The sequence below is a fragment of the Erithacus rubecula genome (assembly GCF_903797595.1).
Source record: "Erithacus rubecula genome assembly, chromosome: 1".
NCBI classification, from domain to species: Eukaryota; Metazoa; Chordata; class Aves; order Passeriformes; family Muscicapidae; genus Erithacus; species Erithacus rubecula.
Window position 1 is genome coordinate 25,890,661 of NC_136658.1, and position 26,978 is coordinate 25,917,638.

Consider the following 26,978-nt stretch of genomic DNA (forward strand, 5'->3'; position numbering starts at 1 on the left):
TGCACAGGTATCCTCCCCAAAACACAAGTAGCATCCCAGGTTTATGAAGAGGAAACTGAAGGAAATGAACACAGGGAACCTAAGCTGGGCCAGGAGCAGTTAGAATCAGATATTCTGATCTTTCATCCTGAGGCTTAAGCCACTGCACAAAAACAAACTGTCCGTCCTTTAAAGCTGCTTACAAAAAACCACCTGCCCTCAAAATATTCCATATAACATGATCTGCCCAAAATTGTCTCCTTGTTTTACCCAGCAAAATTGACAGATGTGAAAGCATACAGCCAGAATTCTTAGGCTTCCTAGGTCTCTAGGAATTCCTAAGAGACCTAGAATTCCTAGAATATCAGGGCCTCATTCTTCTCTTGCCATGTATCTGGTTTTGAAAGATGCTGAGCACCCAACTCTAGCTACAGAAAACGGTATCTGCAAGTGCATGTCCAAAAATTGGGTGTCAGATTCTATGCTAGGTCCATACTTTTATGAATAATGTGGGGAGGGTGGAAAAAAAATGTTGTTTAAAAAATAAGGTCTCAGAGTAAGTCGATGTTCAAGGCTGGTAGGAGACCATGAAAATTTTCAGCCTGAACAGTCTCTCACATGATCAGTCACTTAGCTGCTGTAAAGTGCTGTGGCTGCCCTGAAATTTTGGCCTATGTTAGGTGTGAATTTGGCTCATTTTATCTTTAGTGCCAGTGACACCAGCACCACTGCTATTCTGCTCCTGGTTGCCTTCTGTCAGTTCCAGAGGATTTTGTTCTTGTCACTCCCTGCCCCTGGAGATGGCATGATTTCAGTTCCAGCCTTACTACAATAGATTCCACTTCTTCCCTCCACATTAGGTGCCTGAGTCAGACTTCAGGTGGATGCAGCCTTTGGAAATATGATGTTGATGGTGCAGGTCAGAGTTAGGAATATTGCAACCTCTACCTCTTGGGATCAGGCAGGGTGTGCATAGAACATCCAGGAGATCAGATCATTTCCCTTCTGGTATTCATACAGGGCATGCTGGAGAGACACAGAGTGTTCATTCATACAGAGACATATTTGCTCCTGTGAATGTACAGGTATACTTCTGCAAACTGTAAATTTGGTTAAGTAACCTTCAACACATCCAGTGAAAGCTGGAAATCCACAGTCAAAATCTTCAAGTTAGGCTGGTTAACCAGATCAGGGAGAGACAAACCCGTACAGGGAACAGGAGATCACCCTTCCATTTCTGCATACCCACCTGGCCAATGTCAGCAGGGAGCTGCTTCTCACTTCATCCCACCCTTATCACGAGTGGAGAGCTCTGGGCTGGTGTCAGATGCAGGTTTATTAATCTAAAGGTCATGCCAAGCTAGCTCAGAGTTGATGGTTCTGCTTGTTAGCAGGGTCAACAGAATATTTAGGAGGTGGAAGAAACTAAATTTTCCTGCACTGTGTGTTTTGGGGAGCACAATGCTGGCTTATTTAAAAGGTGAGAGGCTTTGGTTTGGGTTCAGTAAGTCCTTAGCTCCTGGTCTAAGTTTGTAATTTGGCCAAGAAAACTTCAGCTAAATTTCAGCTTGAGGAATTTGATCAGAAGAAACTGATTGCTTGGTGTTTTTTTAAATAGTCTATTGCTTTGGCAGGGTCTGAACTGGAAAAGAGGATCCAATTCCAGCAGAGCATTGAGGTTGCTCTCAGTCCAGCCCTCACACTCTGGATCTTCATGACTTTGATCTTGTTTGTGTTGTCCACAAGTCCTGTGAAGTGCAAGAGCAATACTCCACACACTCCAGGTTGACATGTCTTGCTGTGTTTCTTCTCCCTGGAAAATTGGAAGTGAAATGAACGCATTGTGGAAATCAGAAAAGTCAGAGCAGGTAAAAAAACTCCTGAGAAGAGAAGACAGGGAACAGAAAAGGTAATGGGTTTGGATAGAGAGACCTGCCTCTTTGTAGGTGGTATGAGCAGAGGCAAAAGGAGACAGGTAAAAGGGCACAGGAATGAGAGGACTTGGGATGTGCTGCCAAAACCAGAGGTTTTCTGGATAAAAGCATTTCCTTGAGAAAGCCTCTGGAAATTCCCAATTGGTGCTATAAGTAACATAGGGCAGATAATAATTTTTAAATGGTGAAAGGGCAAGTGACCTATTGACATGTATCTTAAGTCTGGGTTGAAGGAAGGAATTTTTTGATGGACCTTCAACTCTCAAAGCTGAGTGAGCACAGATAAGGTCAAGTTTATCTGAACAGTGCCTGTTATTTTGTGAAACTCTGTAACTCCTTGTTGCATTCTTAAGAATAAAAATTATTATGGTATAAAAAGATCCATTCAAATTCAGGTCTTAGCTTGTTTTTTGGCTTCATCACATTAATGTATGTTTTGCCTTCAAATCAGATGTGGCAGTTCCTGTACCCTCATATTCATTATGCTCCTGTCCACTGCTCTGCTCCCCACTATAATTTTCCTGGTTGAAGACTTTTATTTATATATGTTTTATATTTATTTCATTTTAACAAATATTTTTAGGTTTGACCCCATCTTCTTTGCACAGCCACTTTTTCCTTCCTGGTTCAGTTATTTACTTCAATGAAAAACTATCTCTTCTTTTAAAAATCCAGTTTCCAGACTGATGCTACATTATATGTACAAACATATGCAGAAAAGTTTTCTCCTTACCTTTCTTTTGTGGCTGTTCATCCAGGTAGCTACAGAGGGGCTTTTGCTTCTTTGCTTTGCATGTTCCAGAGACACTGCACAGAAATTCTCTTCCAGATCTCTCTCAGAAATTCTGAGCATCTTTCACACAGTTTCCTTACCACTGTAGTCCACACTAGCGAATCTCAAATTCCTTGGGGTTTAATTTCTTTTGAAACAAAACATGCATATGCAGTGCTGGCTTATTCTTATTTATCTTCCCACCGAATTTATATGTAAGGAAATCATGATCACACACTCCAAATTTATTTTTGATGGCTACCTGGTCTATGACTGAATTGCTATTTACAACTAATGAATCTTTTGTAAGTTCAGTGATGATCTGGTGAAGGAATTTGTCATGTCATGCTGAGAATTATAGGCCTGAGGCCCATTATGATGATGAGAGATGATTCACTGGTCCATAAGTCTGAAGTTATTTTCCCTATGGCACCAGAGTTCTTACTGGGGTTTATGTCTTTTAATATTTGCTCTCTCCCTATACAACCTGGCAGGAACTCAAGCAGTTCATGGCTGACACTGAGCTGCATCAGAAAAAAGCCTCTTTTAGCTTTCTGAGCTCCAGTTAAACAATCTGCAACATCATGCATGTGATATTAATGAACTTGTTTTATTTTCATTTCTACAGTCCTGAACAGCAGAATTTTTAATACCTGGGTTGACTGTTACCCTACCATGTTTCTGGTGCTTGCCTGATATCTAGTTTACATCCTATATAGCTTCCTACCAATGTCTAGAAGGTGGTTACAAAGGTAATGGAGCCAAGGTCTTCTCAAGAGTAGCAGGTAACAAGAAGCAGAGGCAACAATCTGAAACTTGGTAGGTTCAGACTGAACTTCAGGAACTACTTTTTTAAAAAATGCAGCACTGGAACAGGTCCCCAGAAAGGTGGCAGTAACTCCCTCTTAAGCAGGATTTAACATGAGTAAGAGCTGAAAATGCTGACATGCAGCATACTCAGCTGTACTCAGTATCTTGGAGGGTTTCCAGATTTGGTTGGACAAAATTATGGTGACCTGACTGAGTCAGAGGTTGGACCAGAGACTTCTGGAGGTCTCCTCATAGCATAATTTCTCTGATTCCACAGCATTGCATGAGATTCCCTGCAGTGCACCAGCATCTGCCACTCCTGCCTCACCTGCTTCCCTCATCTAGCAGGACTAGATGGTCCCTGGGTTACTGCTGCTGTCTGCTGCTGCTTCTCTCATCACAATGAGTGTATCCTTTCCCCTTGATGTCTAGGCCTCTGCTCACTGATACCTCCTTAGCTGTCATCACATAGTGATTTAACAGGTTTTCGTCTCCCTGAGTAGGAAAACAGACACAAAGCACTCTCCCAGCAGCTCTAGCACCACTGAATGGCTCTCTAGAACTCGATGCCTTCATGGTAAAGCTGTGCTTTGCTGGAATATGGATAATGCTGGACAATAACCTGTAGGGCCAGGGGAGCAGAGGTGAGTGCACCTCAGACTGGCAGGGACTCACAAGATGTGCTGGTAGGTGTGTGATCTTACCCTGGAGAAGCAGTGGGAGCACCAGGCAGAGCAGCTGGCCTCTTCTGACAGCTCATGGCTCCTAAGTATAGCTTCTGCAGGAAGAGTAAATATTCCCTGTGAAGCTTTTCCAAACAGGACTGAACTGGTGAGTGAGGATGGGACTGGGATGCAAAGGGTAAGTCTGTATCCAGAGCCCTGAGCTATGGCTTGAGTTTATCATGCTTTCCTGCAGGTGTGTATCCATGATTTTAGCTGGCCACAGCAAGGCTGAGTTCTGTTACTGTGAGGAAACACAGCAGCAGAGAAGCAGCCAACTTCTCTCTGTGTGTTTGAAAGACAGAGAAAAGGCAGTAGTTAAACACCATCAGAGCTCATCCATTTATATTTTCTCAGTTTGAGTTTCTTCCTGCAAAGTCAGGGCTGAATTGGCAGCTGCTGATGGCACTACACACCCACTGGGCTAAAGGGGAGCTGGAGCTGGCTCCTGCCACTGCAGAGCAACCATCTTTCCAGATTGAAGAAGATTTTGCAGGGAAAAAAAAAAAAAAAAAGAAAGAAAATAAAAAAACACTTCAGCCTCCAAGTCTTTCACAAAGATAAAACAGTATAAAAAGCAAATATGCAGAGAGGTGACTGCTTTCAAACACTGCAGGCTGGGAGGGGCTCCTTTACTGCAGGGGTTGAGCCTCATTTCTCTGCTGCATCTAGGCTCCCAAGCTTGGTGTGGGAAGAGTTAATAGGTTTAAATGCAGAGGGGTTTTTTTTCCCTGTAGCTTTGTCAGAGTGAAAGTGAAGCAGCTCTGATAGCCAGTGAGGAGCTTCTTCTGCACTCCTGCCCCTGTCACCCAGTGAAAATAGAGTCCTCCTAAGGTGAATGCTCTTCCAGAGAGGAAAACAGTGAGGGATCCAGTGTACATCCCCCACACAGAATTCCTGCTGTGTATGGTCTAGGATGGGAAGGAGGTGGACTCTCAGATTCCCACAGACAGCTTTCAGCAGGCTGGTGAGGGCCTTGCCTTATGTCCTGGCTCATGGTCCCTCTGTGACTCTCCAGCAGGGTCAGCATTGCCCTGCTGCTCAGAAAAACCCTCTGCAGCAGTCAAGGAGGGAACATTGCTGACTACAGCTGACCAGGTGGCCAAAGGTCCATGTGGATGTATCAAAGCTGCTAGGAAGTGGGGACCCACCTCTTTGCTGCAAGGACTGAGCTTGAAAGACAAGAGATGTAGCATTTGTTTGTGTGTCCATCCACAGCAGCAGGCTCAGAAATCACCCAGCTGTGTTTGGCCAGTGAGGAAGTGTCTGGGGGCAACAGGAGTCCCTTGTCCTCAGGGGCTGAAATGGCCCTGCACCCTCACACCACTGCTCCCAACACCCATTGTCACAGGCTGCTCATCCATTTTCTTTCCCTTGTGGACAGACTTTTGAACTATGCTATCAATAAATCAGTTCCCTGCTTACCTCCTCCAGAATTTCCAGGAGTTCATGCCATTCCAGCAGTGCATAATTTGAGAGATATGTGATAACAAGTCTGATCTGCCACAATATCCCAAACACACATTTCTCCAGCCACTGGCAAAGCTGAGACAGCACCTCCAGCATCACCTCCTGCCTCAGCATCAGCTCAGTCCCAACGCAGGCACAGCCACCTACAGCTGCCCTGGCAGAGCCCATCTCTGTGAGTGCCCTTCTCAAAGTACCAGGTAGGCATCAGGGGCAGAGGGACGAGTTCTTCATCCTAACCTGCCCTGACCTCCTCACACCTCCTCTACCCACCATGGGGATCAAAACCTATTCACTTCTTCAGCTTTTATTTGACTCCCTGAGGTTCTGAGGGAGCAACCATCTCATTTCCTTCAGGGAAAAAGAGATTTTATGACTGAAGGTGAAGCAACAGAACAAAAGTCTGTAGCAAGTGGGCTGGACCCCAGTGGACAGGGACAAGAAGACAACCATGCCCCACAGAGCTAGACAGACAGCTGGACCCAACGTTCAGCTGGAGCTGATGCTAGAGAACTATAGCAAAAACTGCCTCCCCCTGTTGGAGCTGTTGGGGTTTGCACTCTCCTGGCTGATGTCTGATTGCTCCTGTCTCCGTCTGACCCAGCAGGGAAAAGCAAGTCATACCTGTGGTTTAACGAGTTGTGACACATCAGTGCAGCCAGTACAACTGGCCCTGGGTCTGTGTGGGTTTGGCTCACTTGTTTCCTGTCACAAGTGTGTGCCTGACAAGAGCACGCACACGCTGGGGAGCACAGTTACTGAGCTCTGACAACTCGCCGGCTGCTCCACTGCTCCAGGCAACACAACATCACTGAGCCTTCTCCTCCTCTGCAGAGCAAGGGGAGATCCCAAGGACAGGTGGGGGATGTTATTGCTGCTATCATCTTCATCACTGACATCTTCACTGTGCTCAGGAGAAGAGCAGGTGGGAGATTAAAATCCCTCGTGGTTGAGATGCAGAGAAGAGCATCTGCCTCTCCCCTGCACTGCTGTTTAAGAGAGATGCAGGTCAGGATATCCCAGGATCCTGCAGGGAGAGGAGGGGAGTGGATGAGCTGGACACTCATTTCTGGTGGAAGGCAGCATGAGGTGATATTTTGCACTGCTTGGGTCTTACTGCATTTTACTTCTTTTTTTGTTTCTCTCTCCTTTTCAGATAAACCAAAGCCTCCGTAACTTCGAAGGGCTTCAGAATAGAGGACACCTTTGTGCCACTCACCTGCAGTTCTTTGTCTCCTGTCCCTTGACACATCCTGCTCAGAAAAGCCAGCCCTGTCCAAATATTAATAGAGTTTTTGGTTGGTATGGGAGAGGGAGGGCTGGCCTTGGTGGAGGAGCTGAGTGAACATTCAGGGATGGACTCACAGGAAAAAACATCTTCCAGGGAGGGCAGCCTGGACAGCCTCAGCTCTGTGCTGCATTGCTGTGTTAGAGGCAACAGGCACACACTTTTAGAAATGCCTCACCTCTGGTTTCAGAGAAAATTACATTGCATGTAGGTATGTTTGTACAACTACATATGTGATGTTGAAATACAGGTACGTGCATGGATGTGAACATGTTGTAAGTGATATACAACACGTGTGTAGATGTAAATGTATGTAAGTACACTTGGCCAATGCCTACAAGGCATTAAGCAAGATATTTATGTATTTTATGTGTGAAGCTGAGCGTATATGTAGGCAAAAATTAGTACTTCAAAATATAAATCCTCAAGCAGGGGAAGCAATGGGTTAAACTGATGGCAAATCAAGCAATCAGAAAAATTGGGCTCTGCAGGAGAAAGCTGCAATAAAATTTTTATTAATAGACATTTCACTGCTGGGAGTTTACAAGATGAAGAAGATATGTGTCTCCATGAAAAAAGGACAGACAAAATTCAACACTTTCCTGGCCTAACAAGGAATTTGAAGGTGAACACTTAGAACTCTTGTATAAAACCAACAGGGGGGAGAAAAAAGGAGAAGGGAAAGGGTATAGAAAGGAGGTATATGGCACACAATAAAAGTGAGAATTTATGAAGCCTACAAGGTGATAAGGAGCGTTCAAAATAAGCTGGAAAAACTGGATTGCTGCAAGTGCTAACAGCACTTGGAAGCAGTTTTTTTCAAAATACATTGAGAACTAAGAAATAGCAGTGAGAGCTTAGGCTCTTCCTGGGTCGATATAGGTAAAACTGTTGATAGTGAAGACTTTTGATGGAGGCTTCTAGATACAGAAAAGTTAGTTAACTGTTTGCATACAGAAGGAAATAGATTTGTGTATTCACACTACAAGAGGATAGTAAAAAACTCCTTAATCTTCCTGCAAACTAAGGAAAGTTTTAACAGCACCTATTAAGCATAAGTATTTTCAGATTAGTAGCCAAGCAAATTTGCATCTCAGAATCATACAAAAAATTGACTGAGGAGGTACCTGGCCCAATGGAGTCTGGTATTTAAAAATTCTGGTGCTAGATAAATCCCAAGGTCTTGGAAAAATATGTGCCAGTATCCAAAGAGATCCAAGATGACACCTGACTGTTAGATGGTTCTGTAGTAATAATCATAAGTAAGAGAATGTGAAGTTATTACTGCAAAGTTAGCTAAGAGATGCTCCAACAATTACAATAATTTTGATAATTTAGTATTGTGAGAAACAAACATTTGTTTGATTAAAACACTGGTGAAAACAAATCAAGAAACTTGTAAATTCCGAAGAAAAAAGAATAGCATCTGTATACATCACAATTTGCATTGCATAGATTAATTAGCAGCTAACAGCCAAAACTTTGTTGTCCAAAAAGAAGCACCAATCACTGCTGAAAATGCGTGTCTCTACAAGAACTGTGCTATAATTGTACCGGGAGTTACAACTGTAAAAAATATTGTAGATAAAATTTGCAGATGTCAAGGTCAGTAGCTAAAGGAGAGGGAGTCCTTCAGATGAGCATGAGTCACCTGGCCAGGTGAACATCCTCAACCAGATAGGATGCTCCATGGTGTTAGTGGAGTCTCCTCACATCCTGGACCACCATGCTCCCTCAATGCTGTTGATCCTTGAATCCCTCTGAATTGTGTGGGAACACCTAGGAGTGGCCTGGTGTGACTAACGGCTGGTGGAAGCAGTTTTTCCTTATATCCTTTCCTCTTCACTTGCTGCTGCTGTTCTGGCTCAGGGCTCACGGAAGCTTCATGGGCAGCCCCAGACACTCCTGGACAGCCCCAGGGGCTGTGTGAACACTGGCTCCTGTGCAGACAGAGAGGAAGGACGAGCTGCCAAGAGCAGGAGCCTCATGGCAGCCACGGGAGGAGCCACCATCACGGGTGACAAGCTGGCGCGGAGCTGAAAGCCCAGCAGAGCCTGGAGCTGCAGCACCCACCCACAGAGCAGCCACCCACATGGCTCTTAATCATCCTGAAAGCCTGGAGAGGGTCCAGAGCAAAATGACAGGAACAATTAGGAAGGTCAGACAACGCCTGATAGGGGACACTGAGCCACTGCTCCAGTCTCGCTAAATAAGTGTCTCTCAGTCACACCACGGAAAACACAGCATTGGTGGCACCATCACCTGCAGAGAATCAACCACTGCAGGTTATATTTAGGCATGGTCTGAGCAGAATAAGCCATCACATCCTCACCTGTGACGATGACTGTCCTAGCTATTAGTCAATAAAAGGGGTAGAGTGTCTTTCAAGGTATTCAAATAAAGGTCAGGTTAGTTTTTTCAAGCTGTCCTTTCAAAATAAATAAAGGGAAAAGAAAAAGTAAAAAAGAAAAATAAATATAATTACACCAGTGAAAAGAAACACTGGGTAAAATTCCAAGGCCTGTGTTACACCAGAAATGAGAGCAGGTGGTTGGTCTGCCTTTTTGGCCCATAAACTGATTGGAAGGAAGGAAAAATAATGGAGGTATGGAAGAAATTCATTAGGAATGCCTGCATTCATCATAAGGAGAAATATACCATGGCATTTGATTTTGACTACCTGCTCTCTGATATTCCCCACTAGAGTCTGCAATTACTCTGTCCCTGAAGGTCTCAAGCTGGGTTTAAACCACAAGAACAAGTGAAGCAGATACTCTGAAGCAGAAAAAAGTAATACTCACTGATAAACAAGGTGACCTTGTGCTTAAGAGCAATATTCATTCAATTTTAAATATAAAACACTTATTACAGAAAATGTCACTGAGACTAAGAGTGCATCAAATATAAACTTGATTGCATTAAGGAGACAGGGATAAATAATATTAGTCATTCTGCTTCTCTGGGAGACAGCCACACTGCCTTCAAGGTCAAATGTGCTGTGGCCAAGTGCCACATGGCATCACTGCCTGGCCACGTGGATGGAGGAGCAGGAATCTGGTCATCATCTGATTAGCTGCTGGGCACACCAGCCCATTGTAAGGTACACTGTGTCGGTGCAAATAAACACTAAATTTAGGTGTTTAAAACTAACTCTTTAGGAGAATTGTTGGATATAAGATACAAAATTTTATACATGTTTTGTCAACCTGCAAAATAAAAGATTAAGTTCTTTGCACTTGAGCCAACAAAGATTACTTGGAGGCTGTGGCTGCATTGTTTTGTGGATATGGACAAGCCAGAATGTCTAAGGTGGTATTAAAAGAGCAGATATTTTTCAAATAATAAAGCAAAGCTCAAGATTATCTTTTTCCCATAGGTTCCACTTGTTTGATTATGCCTCTGCTCATTCAACTTAAGTTAGCAAAATAGATTCAGCAGTTTAACTACATTGGTCCAGAAGCACTTTATGAACAAAGCTGAAGTTCAGCTGCCTACAAGAAAGCAAACACTAACCAGAGGTAAATCATTTAAATAAATTGTGTGTGTTTCAACCTCACTTTTTATCACAATCACACATTCTGCAGTGCTCCCAACTCAACCGTGGGTATTGTTTCTCCAGCACAGTATGGCAGAGCAGGCATCATGTTCGGTCAAAGCTCTTTTCTGGAACATGGCAGACACAAGAACAGGAGAGGCCACTCCCTACCCCCAGGTCAGTGCAGGAGCCCCCACCAGCCAAGCACCTGCCACCTCTGTGACACTGGAATTCAGTGTAGGTGCACCACAGGAAAGGCACGGCTTACCAAGGATTGCTTTTTAAGCTGTAGAGATTCACTCTAGGAACATGTGAGAACCCTGGATGGAGCTCTGAGCAACCTGCTCTAGTAAAAGGTGTCCCTGCCCAATGGGTTGGAACTGGATGATCTTTAAGGTCCCTGACAACCCAAACCTTTCTCTGACTCTGTGGAATCTCTGAAAATGTCAGAACCCTTGAGGGCTGTGCTCACTGTCACACGTAATTGCCAAGCTCATGATCTGTGAAGAACCTTTTATTGGGTCTGAAGGGTTACCAGGATACAGCTCCCTGAGGAGTACAAAATGCTGACCAAAGACTCATCCTCACTAGCTGCATGTTTGCTTCTCCCAGTGGCACCAATCTTCTGCCTTCAGCACTTTCTCTGACGTGTCCTTCACCTGGACTTCAGTAACATGAGCAGGGATAAGCTCCAATGGACAACAAAGTGTCTGTAACACCTCTCAAAAAACCCACAAACAGAAACCACACATAGACAAAAAAAAAAGAAAAAAGAAAAAAAAAAACAAACAAAAACAAAAACAAAACAAAAAAAAAAAAAAAAAAAAAAAAAAGAAGAGAAGGGAAAAGGATTGGTCTTCATTTTCTCCAGATCTACAGCTCTGTTACAACCACCCCTAAATTGTGTCCCAGACAAAACATGGGACTCATGCTTCCCTCCAGAGCATGATGTGTAACATTAAGTCAGTCCAGCTCCCACCCACTCCAAAAACATGCTCCTCCTACCAGGTCAGTTCCACTTCTCCCAGCACACTCAGGTGGGTTCCCTTGCATTTCCTTCAATGAGTGAGAACAGGTGCTGAAAAATGGCAGATATTCTCTCCAGATGAAAAATTAACTGAGAAGTTCAAAAAGCCCATCTGGAGTGGAGAGGGTTGATTTCAAGCTCCAGGACCAGCAGCAGCTGGCAGCAGACCCTGGTAAGGGAAGACAGCAGAGGATTGAGGAGCATCCCCACGCATGTCCCCAGGTAGGTTGCAGCACTGGGAGCTCCTCCCAAATCAGGAAGGGAGAAAGGAGAGGGTCAGGCCAGCAGTGAAGCAGTTTGCTGGACACAAACACATCCTTCTGTCACTGCTGCTGTCCCCTTCACCAGGAGCTGGGTCAAAGCACCTGGACCACCACATCCCTTCTGCAGCAAGAGCCAACCACTCCTCAAGTCCTGACTGGCTCCAGTACCACAGGCAGCATTCATCCAAGCATGCATCCAAACCTTCAGGGGGTGGGTCAGAGCACACATACTGCCAGGTTAGCAGAGGACAGTATGGATGTCCTGCTGGGGGCACAGGCACCATGGATAGGTGTGCCAGGCTGCTCCAGACCCTCTTAGTCTCTAGCTGTACTAATCTCTCATCTTTTTATTCATGTTATCTTCATCTGAAGCCCAAGCAGGTCCCCAAACAGAAACTCTTCCACCAGCTGCCCCTGGCAAACTGGGGCATCACATTCAGCCCTCTCCCCCCCTAAGGTACCACGCCAGGGTAGCCAGTGGGTTACACACTGATCAGAGCAGTTTCAGCTATTTTACTCCGGAGATCCTTTAAGACTCTTGGACAAATGCCATTGCTCCCAGCAACTTGTTACTGTTTGCTTTGTCAGTGTGTTGAACAGCCTTTTCCACAGCCACTTCAGTTTCAGACACGTTCGCTGGCAAACCCCACCCTGCTGAAGAATGGGTTCTGCCACCCTGATCTCATCACTCAGTGCTTCACACAGGCTGCAGAGGTGTCTGTGATGGCCTTATCTCTGCTGTGCACTCCCTGCACAGCCTGATCACTTCTCTACCCTTCAGAGCATCTGGCAGGTGCCTGATGCAGTTCAAGAGTTAGTTTTGATTCCTTCTGCTAGTTGTTCCTTGTTTGACCTGACTTGCTGCCTTTTTATATGCAGCATTACAAAGTTTCTCTAATTTTCCAGTTGTAGACAGCTCCAGATGCTTTTTAGAACTTCCCTTACTCCACTGGACAATTACTTCTGTAGCCCACAAGAAAGGTGTTTGCCCATTTTTCAGCCCATGAGCATGCCCAGTCACTAAGGATGGCAAAGTGTGACAGGAACGAATCCAGGTGATGAAAATGTGAAAGGGGTGACACTTTGGACACACAGCAGGAAACAGTTGTGGCAGATGCTGTTATAGGCCATCAGTGCTGGGCACTGGAATGTCATCTAGAGAGGGTGAGAGAGGAGTAAGGGGGAGCAGCAACAGTGCCCAAGCAGGTGCAGTGATGTGGTGACAAGAGCAGGCAAAAGGGGTTGGGGCAAATGAAGGGTAGTGGCAGTGGGTTGTGTGGGGTGCTAACACTGACTTCTGACTTGTCCAGGTGCAGCTTGTGGAGAAGGAGGGCACAATTTTCTTCTCTTTTTCAGTTTGTTCACTACTGTTCTTTCCATTCAGCTCCCTCTCCTTCCCCTGTTTCCAACCCTACTTTTTATCATTTTCTTTCCCCTCTTTTTAAAAAAGTTCTGAATCCCATGTTTGTTTAGTATTGGTTTCTTTACAAACTGCTGGTTTTCCCTTCTTTTATGTTTCTGTACCTACCTAAATCATCCTCACAGACCTGTCGTCCCATGAAAAACCATCAACATCTGATTAAGTCTTTAGCATGAAAGATCAATTGCCTCAGCTGATAAATATGCACATCCTCATACCAGGAGCAAATACTTTGAGATTCTTTATTGCAAGGGATACAAGAGGCCCGAGATCCCCTGAAGTGGACCATTTTTCAAGGTAGAGAGGAAGATTCTTTTCTAAAAAAACAACCTATGTGTCTCACTTGATGAAAACACCTTCCTGACCCCGAATTTCACCCAGGAGTACAAGTTTCTAGGTACATGAGATGTATCTAAAGCAGCTGAAATATCGATATAGAATTAAAAGAAGAAATAACAGAATGGGACAATGACTATAATAATGAAATCTCACTCTTCTCACTATCACTAGAAGCAGTCACATGGTTTAACTAAGACTCACATTTTGTTGGCCAACCTTTTCTGCTTAAAAGAAAGGATGAAACAAAAAAATAATATATGAATCCAAATATTCTGAATCCTACAGAGGACAAACCACAGATTATTTTATTATAAAAACCAAGATATCACCAAAGAGTATCTTTTTACCTAATGCTTCCCTTGAATTTATGAAGCTTGAACAAAAATGTAGGTTATTTGCCTCCTGAACCATTCCAGAGCTTTCAGGCCATTTCCAGACCACTGTGTGACTGTTAGCCTGAAACCTTGTGAGGAAAGACATAAAACCCCTCAAGCAGAAGAATGAATTGAACGCTTTGAACAAATAAAAGGGAGACTGGAAAGTGGTGGTGATGTCTTCTGCTTCTCCTTTTGAGAAGGGTGTGGTGGGAGGTGTTCCCTTGGGCCATTTGGCTATGAAATATAGCCTTGCCCACAAAAGAACTGGGATTTATAGATTAACTTTTCATTTTAAAGGCTTAATTCCATTTGGATTCTTTTTTCAAGGGGATAGGTTTTGGCTTGTAGAGGAAGAGAGATCACCATCAGCAGAGCAGAGCCAAGGAGCAGAAGCAACATGAAACCACTGGGGTGGGAGTACCTGGGGGGTGGGGGGGGGGGGGCCATTTGGAGTATCACAAAGAGGCAGTGCCAAAAATCAAACTAAACATAAGCAAGGCTGTCCTGTCAGGAGCTCTGGTGAAGCTGCAGGGAGCACCTGTGTCCACTGAGCTGTGCCAGGCAGGTGCTGCCTTGGGCTCGCAGGGGACCAGCCCAGCCCTGCCGTCACTGCTGGCTGGGGAGCAGCAGCTGCTGGAGGAGAAACTGGTCTGAGGTGGCTGCTTCTGCCTCCAATCTCCAGCAACAGGCAGGAGAGATCAGTAAAGGGGTGGAGACAGAGAGCCAGGGAGTCAGGTGGCTGTGATAATGGTTATATTGTTAGGGCTGGAATGAGGAAATTGAAGATTTCACTTGGGGAGAGCAGGGGAGGGTGGGGGGACGTCAAAGAGGCTCTATCTTGATTGCCCACTTATTAATTGCCCCTCAGGACAAAGCAGATGCAGAACCAGTCCCATAGGTTTGCTGGCTGCTGTTCCAGCCTGGACTGTCCACCCAGCTTCCAGATGTGTGTTAGCTTAGCTGTGCCAATGGGTGGGAATTTTCATCTGGCCATTTCCACACTTGGTCCCATTGCAGCAGGACTGGAATGAGATCAGTGTCTGTGGAGCTGTGGATCTGAGTGATCCTCCATGAGGGAATGCACAGCAGAGGTAGAGCTTGGTGGCTCTGATTCTCTCATGCAGGACAGCGGGTCACAAGTAATGAAGATGGCAGCTGGCCAGGACACAAAGTAGTGTGGATAAAGGGTCTGGGTCACTGGGCTTCTTCAGTACCCTGTCTGATACACCATTTCCAGGAAGCAATATCCCTTATCCTGAAATATGGACAACGGATGGGAGTCAACTACATTTTTCAGAAGCTAATTCAGGTTTGCCAGATGAGTCCTCTGGAGTCCATTCACCTTGACTTCACTCGCCTAGGAAGAGAGGCTTGGTTCCCTCCACCCAGTCTCCAGCAGGACATTCTCAGTCCTACAGTATTTTATTTTCATTATTCTACCCAGTAGTCTCCCATCTTTCATGCTGAAAGGTATGGATAACAGACACAGCTTCAATTTTCCCCCAGGGCTCCCTTTTGCTTCACTGGTGGCTCTCTGCAGCCACTCTTCTCCTGAAAAGTACAAATGAAGACATGCATTGAAAATCAGCCTCCTGGGGACACGAAGGAGTGGAAATGTGTACATGGACATGCTCTTGCTGCTGTGGTTTCACTGGTTATTTGGGACAGACACCCCTGCTGCCTGGCAAGTTACATCAGTAGCAAGGGAGAAAGCATTCAACAGCCCAGTACATTGGTTTGCAAATCCCTGATGGCTTTTTAATAATGACCCTCTTGGGAGATCACCATCTCTGCCTGAAGGGAGGCCCTGCACCCTGGGGAAACACCTCCCTGCTGAAGACAGCAGCCATTCAAGGTCCAGCCTCACATCCACCCATCTTTGCCACCTACTGTGCTGGGGCTTCTTCTTACAGCAACATCCATGATGCTATTCCTGGACTGTTCAGGTCACTAGTTTAAATGCAGAAAAATACAAGCAGCTGCAGGTAATCCAGAAATAATCCCAAAATAATCACTGGTTTTTGCTTTGTAGCAGAAGGAAAGTACAATTGCATTTACAGATATACAAAAGAACTACATGGAGCAAAGGTCTTACAAGTAGTTAAAAAATATGTATAATTTCTTACACTTGGAATCCATACCAGACAGGGAGAGATTTTTCTTTTCTTTATTTTTTTCTTTTTTTTTTCCCATGACAGTAGAGACAGTAGCAGTGTGTAGAAAAGAAGTTTGTTCTATTTTAAAATCTTGTGCATACAACAGATCATTATCAAATTCCTACCTGGGCAGATAATCAACGTAGCTGGTAAGGAAACATTTCAAATTTGGTGCCATAAAGAATGATTCATGTTTACTCAAAGTTGTTCAGTAGCAATAAAAAGCAATCATGCATTCAGAGCTTGTGAAGATGTAATATACAGAAGCACTGCCCAGAACAACAGGGTGCTTCCCATTTCACAAGAGAAGGAACTAGTGACAAGGATCTTTTCAGCATAAAGCTCCTAGGATTTAAAATGTTTTTAGAGGTGGAGTAAATAAGATGAACCAAAACTTCCAAAGAGGATTTGTAGTGCTTGATGGAAGATCTTTCATTCTATTGCAAGACTTGGGATTTCAGAAGACAAATTATCCCATAATTGCTGAGCCTGAATGGCAATGAGGGTAATAACCATCAGTGTCAAAACCAGTTCCATCAGGTGTGACTCACCTTGATAGGTCAATACCTCAGTGGAAATATCCAGAAAGCTGTGGATGGGCAAAATGCACAGAAGACTCTTGTGTGAGGAAAGCTTGAGAGAGGAGTGAACCTAATCACCTAAATGATCAACAGGTGCTGCTTTTGCAAACTGCACCCATAACTCATTATCACTCTTTTCTATTACAGTGCAGTGTGCCCAAGGAAAATGGTATCATTTATGACTGACAACGTGGGTCAGAAAATGGTCACTTCAGTGATCTACTTCATATACACACTATTAAAAAAAAAACAAAAAAAACAAAAAAAAAACCAAAAAACCCAGCCCTGAAGAGTTAGCAAATTCTGATCTTTTTCTGATGGAGGTTGAGACTGGCAGCTGAGCTGGCAGCAGGAGACTTGTTGTTTGCATTGCCTCTAAAGTATTTGAGGAATCAAGTGGTATTTGTTCGTAGCAATGTTAAAAACAATTTTTTGGTTCCTTTGTGCATTGGCAGTCCATCTGTGTGACCATGGGGACATAGGCACATTTACAGAGCCACGGCCAAAGGTAATATTCGCATGAGTGAAGCAGCTGGAAGTCACCCCAGGGCTGCTGTGTGCTCCGAGGTGTGCCACAGCAGCAGATAACGCACGGCAGCCCGAGCAGCACGCTGGGGCAGAAAGAGGAAAGGGGAATTGCTCACAGCACAGCTGCCACAGCCAATGGAAATGATCAAAGGGCCGTAAATGGCTTTCCAATTCTTTAAAAAAAAAAAAACCAAACAACACATGGATAAAGTTTTCTGAAAAATAAATTTAGATGTATATGTGTAGAGAGAGAGATACACAGATATATGTGTATTATCATTATCTGCTGTTCTTGTCCAAACTTGGTCAAAGGCCAAAAGTTCTCCCAAACAACATGGTGATGGAAATTGTCAGCTATGACAAAATGCTGAGAAATTTGCTTTAGATTGTCATTTGGATACAGCAAATCAGTCCAGATGTTTGAGGTTTTAATTATTCCTCAAGTCAAAAGAAAACAAAAAATGTAAGTTACCTTTGTCTCACACCAACAAAGAGGACCATATTTGTGAAATCATTTGCAAAGGTCAGTTGAAGAGAATTTAAAATTCTTTTACATACTGTGGAAATCAGAGAATGCCTACAGGTTACCAAATTTGGCAAAATAACTTTTTTTTATGACGTTTCCTACTGGCACTGCCCAAGACAGGGTACAGAGCTGCACAGACTGTCGACCCAACCCAGGATATTTCTAATCATGGAATGGCTTGGGTTGGGAGAGACCTTAAAGGTCATCTAGTTCCAGCCCCTTGCCATATGCAGGGACACTTTCCACTCGATCAGGTTGCTCAAAGCCTTGTCCAGCTTGGCCTTGAACACTTCCAGGCATGTGGCATCTACAGCTTCTCTGGGAAGCCTGTTCCAGTGCCTCACCAATCCCACTGTGAAAAACTTCTCCCTAATATCTTTCAGTTTGAAGCCATTTAACCTTGTCGTATCCCTACATGTCCTGATGAACAGTCCCTTCCAGGTCTCTTGTAGCCCTGTTGATACTGGAAGGCTGCAATAAGGTTTCCCTGTGGGCCTTGCTTCTCCAAGCTGAATAACCCCAACTCTCTCCTCCAGCCTACCTTCACAGGAGAGGTGCTCCAGCCCTCTGATCACAGTCATGGCTGTCTCTGGACTCCATCCAAAAGGACCATGTCCTTCCTGAGCTGGGGGCCCCTGAAGCTGATCCAGTAATGCTCTGAAGAAGCTGCATTTTAATAAGCTTTTGATACAATATTAGTCCATTCACCTCATACCACCCACTTTTTGCAACTTTTATCTCTGATGAACGTTCAAAACTAATTTACTGGAGATAAATTAAGTTTAGAACTGCAGGTGAAATGGTGCTTTTGCTTTGCACTACTTTTTGTCAGGGGATGGAGCTAGCAGAACACTCTATGTCGTGGCTGTAGGTTTGTAACAAGCACCTGTCACAAGGCTGTTCCTGGCATGCTGACACTTAACTGCTGGCCTCAAAAGTGTACTGCTTGCCATTTTCAAGCATGGGATTTTGCAATGTGAAGAGGTGAAAGTGGCTGAGCATTTTGAGTCACTAACCAAACCACAGTTAACTCAACAAGGATCAAAATTCAGTAACCAAAGACTCTGAACAAGGACTTATCTGAAGGAGGTAACCAGAAAGGGAAGAAATAAGTGAAAACTTCAGTGAGACCTAGTTTGAAAGAAAATCATTGGGGGAAAAGATTGGTAAAGGATTTTCACGGTTATAATGTCAGGAGAGTGTTTGGGAGTTTCAGTCACATTTTGCTAAGGGTGTTCATTTACGTGGTCCAAGGAAACACTGGAAGGCTTTGGGTAATGCCGGAAGGCCTTGATTTCCCAGACACAGCTCATCAAAACAAGTTCCCACTCATGGTTGGGCCAGGCAGCTGTGGACACAAAAGATTTCTTTAGTTAAGGCACCAGCAAAGGCGATGCGGTGACTGAGGTGTGTATCACTGACTCGCTCCTAGCCTCCTCTGTCCCAGCTCCATCGCTCTGGCAGGTCCCACCCGAAACTCGCGGCTTCGCCCTTGGAAAGCAGAGTTGGGCGATAAAGCCAGGCGCTCACCGCCGCCGGTGGCGGGGCAAGGTCCCGGGGGACGGGCCCGGGGGTTCGCGGGCGGCGGCGCTGCTCGGGGACCAGCACTGCTCGGGGACCAGCACTGCTCGGGGACCAGCGCTGCCAGCCGTGCTCCTGCATCGCCTGGGCTCGCCGGGACGCCGCGTCCCGCCGGAGGGGCTGGGAGGAGGAGGCTCAGCTGCTCGGCGGCCGTACCTGGCCGGGGCCGGGCTCCCCTCGGGGGGCCCCGGGAGCGCCTTGATCCCGCCAAGGTCACCGCCCCGGTGATCCCGCACCCCCGGCCCCCGCCGCCCTCCCGCCGCCGACACTCGAGCGTCTAAAGAGGCTTTTCTTCCCCGGCAGCGGCGCCGGAGGGAAGGGGAAGGGGCAGGAGGGGGCAGGCAGGAGGGGACAGGCGGGAGGGGCGGGGAGAGTCTGGCAGGGCAGGAGCCGGGCGGGGTGCTGGCTCCAACTGGAAAGGAACCGGTCCCAGCCCAGCCGGGGAGGCTGCGGGAGAGCCGGCGGCGCTGGGCAGAGCACACCGGCCCCGGTCCCGGCCCCGGAGCCGGCCCGAGCACCGCCGCCCGCCATGGGCACCGCGCCCCCCGTCAGTGCCGCGGCCCCGGCGGGAGGGACGGGGCTCTGCGGGGGGAGGATGGACCCGTGTCACCACGCGGGACGGGAGGGCTCGCAGGGGAACCTGCAGCCTGGGTGGGGTCAGGGAGGAGACGGGGAAAGCAGCGGGGCTTGGGGAAGAGGGTGATGCAGAGCGAGTTTGTGCAGCGGGCATGGCTTCCCGGAGCCACAATTGCTGGGCGACTAATTCTGCGTTTGTGCTGTAGAGTGGGTCTGTGAAGGCAGGGAAGATGCCAGAAGGGGAGAAAATGAGACAATGTAAACAAGAAGAGGAGCAGCAGCAGCAGCAGAAAGAAGAGGAGCGGGAGGGTCTCATCGAATTCTACAGTTCCTACCAGGAGCTATTCCAGTTCTTCTGCAGCAACACAACCATCCACGGGGCTATCCGCCTGGTGTGCTCCAAAAAGAATAAGATGAAAACAGCCTTCTGGTCCGTTCTCTTCTTTCTCACCTTCGGCTTAATGTACTGGCAGTTCGGGATCCTCTACAGGGAATACTTCAGCTACCCTGTCAACCTCAACCTCAACCTGAACTCCGACAGGCTGACTTTCCCTGCCGTGACTCTGTGCACCCTCAATCCGTACAGGTAAGAAGTAGACTTGCAGAGATGTTGACTGCCTTGACTTTGATAGGTGCAGCGTAAAGGCACATACTCTGGTTCTCCTCGTGGTCCTGGACTGCCCGCTGTTGTAGCGGTTCCGGTGGAAAAAACACTTTTCAGAGGCCTTTGTTGCTGCAGGGCACTCACAGTGAGGCATGTGAGCTTAGGCAGATCGTCTTGGTGGCGTTATTTAGCAGCCTTCGATGTAAACTGCCACAGGGCTAGAGCAGATTTACTTCTGTCCTGCAAGATAGCCTCCAGCAAGGGGTTAGATTTACATCTGGTGGCAGAAATGCCCGGAATCACCCCAGCAAACTTTGCTGCATGTCTTCTTCAGAGCTGTTTGTGTGCATCCAGCCCTAAACCTGCTAGTCTTCTCTCCCCGCTGTACAGATACAGTGCCATCCGAAAGCAGCTGGATAAGTTGGACCAAATCACTCACCAGACGCTGCTAGACCTCTATGACTACAACATGTCTCTGCCACAAAGAGATTGGTCCACATCGTCCACACAAAGGCGTAGCACAAGGAGCCTGCTCCATCATGTCCAGCGCCATCCTTTGCAGAGACAGAAGCGGGATAACTTGGTCAACTTGCCAGAGAACAGTCCCTCAGTGGACAAGAATGACTGGAAAATTGGCTTTGTTCTGGTGAGATCCCTAGATACCCCGTGCCCTACCCACTCCAGTCTCTGCCTAGCTGCTTTTGTCTTGTTAGACCTTTGGCCATGCCTTTCATTACGTAGAAGTCTGATTAATCTCCACTGGCTTTTGCTAATGACAGATAAAGGTAGCTGAATCCTTTGCTCCATACAGTCCTGGTCCCCAAATTCTGTCCATGTTCATGCAGGCCCCAGGGGACATGTCCATGTCAGTACACATCTCTTCCTAAGAGCAGGAGAACCTTGCCCCTCCTGAGGGTACATCAGCCTTGCTTTTGAGAGCAGTTTATCAGCATCAGCTGCTGCTTTGCTCAGTAACAGCAAAGGAGAAAGTATTTGATGATCCTGGGCCACCTGAAATGTGATAATGGTTGCAGTTGCTCCTAGGTAGCAGCTTCCTCGCCCTAGGGTATCTGCGTTTGCATTTTAAAAGGCACTGGAGAACTGAAACTAATCGCTCAGCAGTTAACTGGATTTTCCACGGGATCACGAACGTTGTGGACACACCCTTAAGGAAGGGCTCCCCACGCAAGAATTTAAAGGTCCTGGTTTTATACCAGGTAGAATTTATGTGCAGATTACCCTGCACACCTTGCTGCCTCCTAGGTTTTACTCAGCCTTGGTTATTCACCTGGCATTTCCCTTCCACCGAGGAGTTGCCCTGGGTTCTTTCCATATCCTGCTGGTCACCTGTTGGTCACACACAGGAGTCCTGTGGAACTCTTCATTTCCTCGGTCATCTGCCTGTGCTGAGGGAGCACAGTTTATCCAGAGCCTTGTTTCCCGGACAAGAAGACTTCTCTGACACGACTTTTCTCCTTCTTCACAGTGCAGTGAAAACAACGACTGTTTCCACCAGGCGTACTCCTCGGGAGTGGATGCGGTGCGGGAATGGTACAGCTTTCACTACATCAATATCCTGGCACAGGTGCCTGATGCAAAAGACCTGGACGAGTCTGACTTTGAGAATTTCATCTACGCTTGCCGCTTCAATGAGGCAACGTGTGACAAGGCGTAAGTAGTGGCAACACCCCTGAAAACACAGATTTTGTGCCTGGGTTCGAGGGGAATCAAGGAGCCCACATTAGAGAACCGCTTTTCCAAGGTGGGATCATTCCTTGTTCAGGTCCCATTTGAAAGACTAAATGATCTTTCTTGATTCTTTCCTGTGGGTGCCAGGTCCTGTGGCCTGGAACTAGGAACCTCGAAGGACGATTTTGCCTTTTGCTGGGTTTCACACAAATGAAATAATTATATGATACAAACACCAGAGTGGGCAGAGATGTACAGCGTAGAAGTAATTTTTATTCTACTCTCCACAGTGGTAAAGTGCTACATATCAGTCCACATAAAGGAAGAAGAGAAGAGAAAGTTGACACAGAAAGACAGTAAAAACATATCCCACTTTTCTCGTGCCATTAATGGCCAAAAAGCCCCAAGAAGGTAGTGGAATGAAAATGATCTGCAAGGGAGTAAAAGGTGTAGGAAAAGCTAAGAGTTTCACCAGTATTAGAAAGATAATACAGTAATTGCTAGCACTGCTAAAATCCATTTGGACTCTGAAAAGCAGCATGAAAAGCCTTGTGTAAAAACCTGTTCAGCTCCAGGACATTTTTTACAGCACATTTTAATTGCTTTTCCCTGTTCATGTGAGCTTACATAACAAATACTGCCCATCTGCTGCAAGCCCCTCTCCCTGCTGATGGAAAACAGAGTTATTCCTTTCAGAAAGCCTTCCCCTTGGTTTCACAGCCCTTCTCACTGCCTGAATGTTTCTGTTCCCCTCTCAGGAACTATACCCACTTCCACCATCCCTTGTATGGGAACTGCTATACCTTTAATGACAACAGCAGCAGCGTGTGGACATCCTCGCTGCCTGGGATCAATAATGGTGGGTGAGAGGCACTCTTTGGTGAGTAAGGAGAACAGCTTAGCTCTGCTTTTCCTAGGAGCCATGGGCATCCTGCTGTGCTTAGTACTGGTGGCAGATTGCAGCCCTGCTGTGTCTTGCCCAAGCTGTTTTCACCTATCTGGAGACAGCTGTCTCATGGACATGACTGTTCCTCACCACTGCCTACTGAACTCTCTCTCTCCCTCATCAGTGCCTGATCCTTTTTCTCTTTCTGCCCTCTGGACTTGTGCTGGCCCTTCCTGAAGTCCTCTACTGAGTCATAGTGCTTGTGCTCCTCCTGGTCTTCACCTTCTCCTTCCCCATTTTCCTCTTTCAAGAAACTGACCTGTTTGTGTTCCTAAACCCCCTGAAACTTCTTCAGACCAAATCTTCAGGTTTTTCTTCCATTTGGCTCCAAGTTTCTTCATGGAATCTGCCTCAATTCCCAGTTCTATTTTTTCTAAGCCACAGTGATGAAATCCAGTTTTCTCTGGCCTCTTCTGGAGCAGCTTTTTCTGAGGCCTCCTTCCAGCCACCCCCTATTGCTGCCAAGGTTTGGTGCAGCTCTGTTTGATGTCTGTCCTTTCCTTTCTCTTTCAGACTCCCTTCTAACCATGCTGCTCTCACTTCTCTGCTGCACCACAGCCGGCCATGACCTCCCTCGCTCTCTGATATTCCCTCAGGTCTCTCTCTGGTGGTGCGCACTGAGCAGAATGATTTCATCCCTCTGCTGTCCACGGTGACAGGAGCCAGGGTCATGGTCCATGATCAGAATGAGCCAGCCTTCATGGATGATGGGGGTTTCAATGTTCGTCCTGGCATCGAGACCTCCATCAGCATGAGAAAGGTGAGCAAGCAGAAGGGGTGAGAGCTGTGGATGGGAGGTTTAACTTGGTTGGACCTACAGTGTGTGTTTAAGGGAGGAACTAATCACATGGAGTGAAGGGAGAGGAGGAACAGCTTGCTGGACTACATGAGAAGCATTTGGCTACATCTGTGAACAATGAAATGGAGGCAAGCAGGGGGAGCTGGCATCCCAAGGAAAGCATAAAGAGCAGATACTGATGGATGAGCAGTGTGTGGCATGGGAGAGTGGGAAGAGGACAGCAAAGTGGAGCTGTTCTATGCAGTGAGTTTGCTGTTGCAGGAGATGACCGTGCGCCTTGGGGGCAGTTACAGTGACTGCACAGAGGATGGCAGTGATGTGCCAGTGCAAAACCTGTACTCATCCCGCTACACCGAGCAGGTATCTCACCCTCCTGGGCCACCTTGTTCCTCCACTTTCCTGATGTGCTTCAGCCCCCTAATGGCCATGCCTTTGCTTTAGCTCTCTTAATAGTGTGATGCAATACAGGGAGCAGTGGGGTTGTTCCCTTGATCAGCCTTTTCCACCTTACGTGCCTCCCAGGTCTGCATTCGCTCCTGCTTTCAGCTCAACATGGTAGAACGCTGTGGCTGTGCATATTACTTCTATCCATTGCCTGATGGAGCAGAGTACTGTGACTACACAAAGCACAAAGCCTGGGGTAAGTGGACAACAGGGACAGAAGGGCTCATGCCCACCTGAACCTGTTTGCTCCAGCCCACATCCCAGCATGTCTCATTGTCTTCAATGAGCTTCCTGGTGTGAGACATCCAAAAGACAGTCTTGCCTTGGATGATTAGCCCCTTGTGGTAGGAAACATCTTCTGGGTTCCCCTCGCTGTGGTGTCTAAAGGTACTGTGAGCTTACCTGGATTTACTTTCTTTGCTGCTCAGGCTACTGCTATTACAAACTCCTGGCTGAATTCAAAGCTGACGTGCTGGGCTGTTTCCACAAATGTCGAAAACCTTGCAAGTAAGTTGACCATCGATCAGGCAGGAAGATTGGAAAGTATTCCTGGAAGTGTTGGGAAGCATTCACTGACCGGGCAAAAGCTTGGCTCAATAGCTGAGCCCCAACCTAAAAAGGCATTTCTCCCATCAGGAAGCTGAAATGGCTGAGGAACATCAGGGTTGGCTTAGGGGTGACTCCCAGGGACTGTACATTCCACATGGTGGGAAGTGGGTAGAACTTCAGCATGGGAGGGAATCTCCAGGTGTACCTGGGGATGGGGAGACCTGGCCCTGTGGCTCCAACAGCTCACACAGCCTCCTCCTGCCTTACAGAATGACAGAATACCAGCTGTCAGCTGGATACTCCCGCTGGCCTTCTGCTGTCTCAGAGGTAAGGAGAGGGTGTCCTGGCTTCTCAGCACTGCTCTCACCTCCCATTTAGTTCTTCCTGAACTGGTACTAAACCTACAGGAAGTGACTGTGATTATGTAACACAAGTGAGTGCACTTTCATTTCAGGACTGGGTTTTCTACATGCTTTCACAACAGAACAAATACAATATCACATCCAAGAGGTGAGTGCCCCTAAACAGAGACTATGTCCAAACCAGAAACCATCCCAGTGGAATGTGTGTGTTGGAAATGTCAGAGTTAAGATTAAATCACTGATGGGAAGAGATCAGGCATGGGACCTGTGGACAAGGGCAGTGGATTTGAGTCAGAGTAGATCTATACTGAGACTTCAGCAAAGCTGGGGACCCAAGTGAAAAATTTTGAAAGGGGTCAGATGCTGATAGGAAAATAGTAAGCCCCAACACTTGCTAGGTCTTCTGGAGTCACAGTAAGTGCTCATGGAAGAGTAGGAAGGAGAGCTGTGCAGGAGCTTTTGCCATAAATAGTGGGTTTTACAGTACAGTGTCAGAAGTGCACTCTAAGTACCAAAGACTGTATTTATTGCAGAATGAGAGATCTGCAGGGATGGGAGGAAGCCTCTGGGTGGTGTGTGTGGGAGGAGGACTGGAGACAGAAGGGGACAGAGACAATTAGGCTTGGTGAAGAAATGCAAGGATTGAGGAGTTGGGGTTACTGAGCATCATCTTTCATTCACAGGAATGGAGTTGCCAAAGTGAATATCTTTTTTGAGGAGTGGAACTACAAGACCAATGGGGAGACTCCAGCCTTCCCGGTACATTCTACTACCTTGTATTCTCTGGCCACCCATTTCCCCACGATGTACCTCCACTGTGGCAAGGTTTTGTTCCAGCAGCACTGCTGGATACTGAGTCTCTTTTCCTTGGGCAGGGTGAGGGGAACCCCCCCACCCCCAGTACCACAGGGAAGAGGGAACAGGCAGGGAGGCAAAGTCCCAGATGTGGGCTGTTGTCACTGGTCTTTCTCCATTTCCTGCAGGTAGTGACTCTGCTGTCCCAGCTTGGGAACCAGTGGAGTCTCTGGTTTGGATCCTCTGTGCTGTCTGTGATGGAGCTTGCAGAGCTGGTTCTGGATTTCCTTGCCATCACCATCATTCTGGCATTCCGCTGGTTCCGTGCTCGGCAGAAGCAGTCTCCACCAGGACCCCCTCTGAACAGTCAGGATAATGCTGCTTTCCAGGATGAGGCACCAGCCCTCAGTGCTCCACATCGCTTCACTGTGGAGGCTGTAGTGACCACACTGCCATCCTACAACAGCCTGGAACCACGTGGGCCGAGCACGGATGGTGAGATGGGGCACGAGTGAGGCAGCAACGTCTCCCACTCTTCAGATGGGTGGCAGCTGGAGCAAAGGCTGCACATTTTGTCTGCAGAGCCTGCATTTCCTTCTTTCTGGGGTGCTGCACATGGACCATAGCAAAGGACTGCTCCATGGTTGGCCTGGGCTCATTGCTTTCACTTCTGTAGGCAAATTCTTCAGTCTCATAAAATACTATTGCTGTGGGATCACCAGGGATGAGAGTTGATCTAGTGTATGTATGGGGGAGATGTCCTCTCCATTTCCTTATGCTCTGTGCAAGTGCACACCTACATGTGCATGCATGCTTTCTTTTCCCTCCAACAAGGATGCTGCCACAGCTCTGGTCTGTCATTAATTAATTAAAGAGGTTTGGCAGGTGTGACTGGCCTCCTCTGTGGTA

General features: G+C 46.7%; 2 protein-coding genes and 1 long non-coding RNA gene across 4 annotated transcripts in view; 1 reads left to right on the forward strand and 2 right to left on the reverse strand.

Moving 5' to 3' along the window:
- Nucleotides 1-9,181: 9,181 nt before the first annotated feature.
- Nucleotides 9,182-26,978, reverse strand: part of VAMP1 (vesicle associated membrane protein 1) — a 28,129-nt gene continuing 10,332 nt past the window's right edge. The window contains exon 5 of the mRNA XM_079306542.1: nucleotides 9,182-9,234. Within this exon, the coding sequence (XP_079162668.1) occupies nucleotides 9,197-9,234 (38 nt within the window). The 3' untranslated portion in view covers nucleotides 9,182-9,196. The remainder of the gene's footprint in view (nucleotides 9,235-26,978) is intronic.
- On the reverse strand, nucleotides 18,857-25,170 carry LOC306802462. The gene is made up of 2 exons (XR_013774373.1): nucleotides 24,766-25,170; nucleotides 18,857-19,072 (listed from the first exon to the last, which is right to left on the reverse strand). It is a non-coding gene; the product is annotated as an uncharacterized lncRNA (long non-coding RNA).
- Nucleotides 19,435-26,957, forward strand: SCNN1A (sodium channel epithelial 1 subunit alpha). Of its 2 annotated transcripts, none has more exons than XM_079306327.1 (13): nucleotides 19,435-19,517; nucleotides 20,088-20,467; nucleotides 20,876-21,131; nucleotides 21,972-22,156; nucleotides 22,933-23,033; nucleotides 23,717-23,880; nucleotides 24,181-24,279; nucleotides 24,442-24,559; nucleotides 24,792-24,870; nucleotides 25,182-25,239; nucleotides 25,367-25,422; nucleotides 25,958-26,033; nucleotides 26,258-26,957. In XM_079306327.1, the coding sequence occupies exons 2-13, from the start codon at nucleotides 20,112-20,114 to the stop codon at nucleotides 26,582-26,584; spliced, it is 1,875 nt and encodes a 624-aa protein (XP_079162453.1). In that variant the 5' UTR covers nucleotides 19,435-19,517; nucleotides 20,088-20,111; the 3' UTR covers nucleotides 26,585-26,957. The 2 variants fall into 2 exon arrangements, with proteins under 2 accessions (XP_079162453.1, XP_079162452.1); XM_079306326.1 differs by lacking the exon at nucleotides 19,435-19,517 and adding an exon at nucleotides 19,663-19,852.